Here is a 5,087-nt window from a genome sequence, read left to right as displayed (position 1 = left end):
GCTGAGTGGTGACGAAACGGAAATGCCCCCGCTGGCAGAGCATAATTCATTATTTGTAAGGCTTCACGTTTAATACATGTTGCACTGAAGATGCAAGCACCTATTTGAATAGCTCCGTTGATATCTAGGAAAATATCTATATACCAAACCTCTGTTGTTTTTCACTGAGGAACATGACTTTGCTTGGCAGTGCCTCAAGTCGGCAGCTCATAACGCTTTTGTACCTCAACAAAACGCCGATGCAGCTACACGCTGAGTGTCAAATTGTATCAATATAACGCGAGCCAATGGAATTCTGAGCATTCTATCTCTACAGCCGAAATTACCATGCACTGACGGGTGACCCCTGCCTCTAAGAACACCCCGCTGGCTCCTACAAGCCCCGGCAAGTCCGGTGAACGGCTACAAAAGGTTCTACGACCTTCTATGAGACTTGATTGGTTCGCGGGACCTGGATTTTAGGCAGCAAACCTGTTGACTTCACTTGACGCCAAGGCGCTAGGGAATTTCCACGGATTGTCTGGTACATAAGGTCGCCCACCCCCCGTCCTTCCTTCCTTCTTCATACGGCGGCGACGGGTGCTGGAAAAACCACCACCCCCTCGGGGTCAGGAAGCTCATGAATCTCCTGACCTACTAGCCCTGACTGGCCATTGCACAACGGTCGAGTCGGGGGAGTACAGTGTGGCAAACTGACGGGACAATTTTTGATTTCACTCAAGTCGGATGTTAACTCTCTGCAACCAATCTTTTTCATTGATCTACTTGCCTTGCGCAGGTACTCGAAGAAGAAGCTTCTCTTTCCACCTCTAGATATTTCTGAGGGATACAAGTTCGCTCCCGTACTGCTTGAGCTTTGATGGTGACGGCACCTTTGTGTCAATGATGGTGATGATATTTGTTGTAGTTGTTGATGCTGCATACGATTCACCTTTGTTGATTCACGCGAAGCCATGTTGCATCAGGGCCAAGTCTCATGGCATCCCTGTTCGTGTTCGAATACTGCAGCTACGTCTTGACCGTAAGACCTTTGACAGTCCACGCATCTTCGGAAAAGTGTTCTTCACGCCTGGAGATTTGCGGTGCCTCCATCTGCATGAAGTATTTGTGCCCAAGAGATTGGCTGCTCGCGATGTGAAGCACGGCGGTCTGCAAACCTCGACGGCGCGGCTCTGTTTGAGACCGTCCAAAAGACCACATCGGGTTCTTGAATTCGCTCGGGTGATACCAACGGGCAACTCGGTGGGTTATGAATGACAGGAAGAAGCGCCGTCCGCCAGAGACCTTCCTGTGGCATTCCTGTTTCGTGCCTCGTTGAGATTCTTCGCGTCGTAATGGTGCTACGTCCTCGCCGCACTGCGGAGAGAGCAGATTGGGCGAGGGCGGTCTTGTGAGCTGCAGCATGCACTCATAACATATTCGCGCAGCGATCCTGTTGCAGCAAGCTGCTCAAGTCACTGCTCGAAAGCCTCCCCTCGATTTACTATCTCAATCCTCGCGAGGGACTCTGCCATGGTGAGGTGAGCTCGCGTGCGCCGCGCCGCCAGGCTAGCAGCTATGCAGCCACGCAGAGGCAACGCGGTTGAGCGTGGTGGATGTTGTGAGCATTTTGCGACACGGCCGCCTCTCTGCCTCTCAAAGGAATGGTCCTAGGAGCGGCGCCTGTGAACTGAGGGAGGCGACTTCAACGGAGACCTTGGGAGATCCGCCGCAGGAATGCCTCAGGGCAGCGGCAAGCAGCCGCCCAGTGCGTCCCACGCAGTGAGGGGGTTGTTGCAGGGTCACTACGATAGTATCTTGTGCGAAATCCCCAATGGGGCCTCCTGAAATGCCAGAGAAGTGCACTGAGGGAGGCGATCTCTACGCGCAAGTTCGGGAGTCCGGCGCTGAGAAGCAGGATGTCACGTATAGACGCAGTGTCGCCATAAGAAAAACTCGGCCGGCCCAGTATGACTTTCATTGTGGTATTCGGATGCTATATGAGCTATCAAAGCTATATAATTGCCCTCAATCGCTCGCTGTGAGGACGTGAGGCTGACGGACAACATGCTTCAGGGCATTGGTCTTGCCGCATGGAAGGACTACATGGAAATCTCAAAATATGCCAGGAGACCATGCACACCAAATAGAAATCATATTTCATGTGTCTTCAAGCTCTACAGACGTCTCGAGGCGCCCGGGAAGGCATGTGCTAGGACCCGATCCTTTCCAGGCGTCGCCTTGGGAGCAGTTGCCTTCCTGTGGTCCGACTTCGATTTCCCCTGCAAGTATTTGTACAATTATCCTTTATCGACTCCCTATCGGTAGAGCATGTAGTCTTTCCCGCCTCAATTGCCATGTTGAAACCCTGAGTAGACAGATTTTGCCCCGACGGCGCTCTTAGAGGGCCCCTTACCGCCGCAAGTAGCACCACCTCCACATCCTGTAGGGCATATCACCCAACCTAGCCCCGTCTTCGATTTCCGAAATTTGTGGAGTATCTCTATCCCAAACTTGTGTTGAATGTTCATGGTATGAGCCACCTTTGCCCCTCGACTGAAACGTACAGGCAACACACACGGGCAATGCAGTTTCCATTCGAATCCCTCCTGAGGAGGAGCAAATCCCATTCATGTATGGCCTGGCTGGTGGTACAGATGCACAAGGCTTGTGGGACGGTTCTGGTAGACCGACGAAAGAGGAGGACGGGGTTCGGCTTCGGAGCAGTAAGAAAAAATGGCCAGGACGCGATGAATCGATGCGTTGAAGGCTCGGTCGAGCGTTTCGAGACAAATCTGTGTCATTCGTTAGTATCTGTCTCTCAGATTGGTATAGTCTGTCAGCGAAAAGCGGAGTCCTACCCACTGGGTTCTTGTAGCAGACACCGTTGCGTTGAAACTAGCCCTCAAACATACAAGCCTCCATACCCTCCTACCATACCACCATCCGTTCTTGTAGGTCCGCCTTTCCACCCAATTTCTCTCCAATTATTCTCATCGTCTCGGTGCGGTTCGAGGATCAAGGAGGCCGCTCCCCGAAGGAGGTAGAGTAAGATTGTTACACGATGCCACTGACGCACCTCGTAAGTTACCATTGAGTATGTCCTTCATCATCTGTGGCATCCCTGCCCTATGGTCTTGCTGGCCAGCAGCCAGCCAAACGTCAGAAGCTTCGCCGATGCCCTCGTCCAACAGGAAAGTCGAAGCCGCCAACGTGTCCCACCGACTTCAGATTCCACATCCACCCTTCAGGTATATATTGATCCGCCGGTATCTGAGAAGGTGAGGTCGCGGTATTTGAATGCGGGGGCTTCCCACCGGCCTTCATTGAGGGCTGAGAGGAGGTACCCTGCATGAACGCCGTAGACCATTGGAGAAGCTACCCAAACCACCCACGAGGCATCGTGTCACTTGTTCCGTATTCTCGTTTCGGTTGCCGATTTCTAAGGTGAGTGCGGTAGAGGAGGAGGGAGGGAGGTCGGGCTTCGGGTAGCCAGGTAGGACTCGTTCAACGACAGCGCCGGGCGAGCTGAGAGCTCCATCGAGCTGTCCAATCTTTGCTGCCACTGGTGATCGATTTCTGTCCAAATTAGTCGTACCTGGAAAGGTGAGTACCGCAGGATGGAGACAGAAGTCCAGCTCCCAGCAGCGATGAGAAAAAGGTCCAGTCGCGAGACCGCAACGCGTCGGAAATGCCAATTTACCTGGCGGTCTCTGTATGTGCAATTTGTGCCATGCATCCTGCCTAAGTAGCTGTCTTGGAAAACTGGGGATCGCTGTCTGACGATCGAGGTTGGATTTCGAGGTTGGACTTCGAGGTTGGACTTTGAGGTAGCTAGGTAGGAATCTCCGCGGCGGCGTCACAACGCGCACTTAGATGGCCAGCAATCTTCCATGTCTCAGTCTGTGTCATGTATGCCATAGATTCAAGCTGAGTCGTGGAAGTCAAGAAATGTAGGATGATCGAGGAGATGAGGTCAGACTCCGGGAAAGCCACTGGAAAGCGTCTCGCGGCAATGCTGCGATACTGCGACGTCGGGAAGAGGTCTTCCACTAGATAGTGGCTCCGGTATGTCAGATCTCTCATGTATACCACCCACCTCGCCGTTTCTCGAGGTTGAGGGTCGCTCGGGGGTGAGGCGTCGGGCTTCAGGGCCGTCATAGAAGAATGGTTCGAGGAGAACGGAGCCACGCGCTGAGGATGCTGTGAGGCTGATGCACCTCGTGGTAGGCCAAACCTACCGTGTCTCTGTCCCAGCTCGCCGTACCGGAGAAGTGAGGATGGGGAGGGTTGCGGATGGAAGAGGGGTGTCTCGCGGAGGAATTAAGCAGGGTATGAGACCCGCGGTGGCAGCACAACGACGCGTTCAGGTTTGTAGAAGCCATTTAGAAGGCCTGCAGTCAGTCTACGGAACTGAGTATCATCAGCCTATGCTATTGTGTTTCACTGTGGGCCGTCGTGCCGCCAGCCCAGCTCCGCAGCCTCGGGGATGGATTTCGAGACCAGTTAGCCGCACCACGTCACAACACTGGGCGCTGAAGATGTTACTATTATCCTTAAAGCTTACTGCGAGTGCTATAGAGTTCTTACCACAGGGAAGGGCTGAGTTAATTCACTGAGGTCCGAAGCCTGCCGCCGCCTTGACGCCAGCGGTCTGTCTCTGTAGATTTCAGGTACTACGGAGAGCTGATACAACCTGGGCGCTTCTCTCAAGGCTTGCAAAGGCCGCCGAAGTTATCTAGGACCTATTTCTACAGGTAATCAATTGGTGCTGGGCCGCGATACTGTCCTGAGGGCGCAAGTAGACCTTCCCTTCTAGACAGCATCACGTCCGTAACGCAGCACTTGGAGGTTCAAAAATTGACAGCATTTATCTTGAAGCTATGTAGACACAATCCTCAAAAATATGGTCTCTATGAAGCGTTGTGGTGGTTTGTCTACCCTCACGCCTGAAGGCACCATGGAGCCTCGCCCATGCACCACACGACACCCACGCAACACTCCCAATTAATATAGTAAGACTGGAGAATCAGCCCTGAAGCTATAATAGATCTATCCCTGGAATTTTGAAACTCCACTGTGTTGGGGTGGACCACAATTTCAAGATC

The 5,087-nt window shown here is 52.9% G+C and overlaps 1 protein-coding gene across 1 annotated transcript; it reads right to left on the bottom strand.

The window, feature by feature from the left end:
- Window positions 1–3,302: 3,302 nt before the first annotated feature.
- BDZ99DRAFT_474438 (uncharacterized protein) lies at window positions 3,303–4,364 on the bottom strand (the record flags this gene model as incomplete). The annotated part of the gene is made up of 3 exons (XM_033721907.1): window positions 3,303–3,577; window positions 3,852–4,125; window positions 4,221–4,364. The coding sequence occupies 3 exons, from the start codon at window positions 4,362–4,364 to the stop codon at window positions 3,303–3,305; spliced, it is 693 nt and encodes a 230-aa protein (XP_033579197.1).
- Between the last annotated feature and the right edge of the window lie 723 nt (window positions 4,365–5,087).

This window comes from Mytilinidion resinicola (assembly GCF_010093595.1).
Source record: "Mytilinidion resinicola strain CBS 304.34 unplaced genomic scaffold BDZ99scaffold_6, whole genome shotgun sequence".
Taxonomy (NCBI): Eukaryota; Fungi; Ascomycota; class Dothideomycetes; order Mytilinidiales; family Mytilinidiaceae; genus Mytilinidion; species Mytilinidion resinicola.
This window is presented reverse-complemented; position numbering and strand designations above follow the sequence as displayed.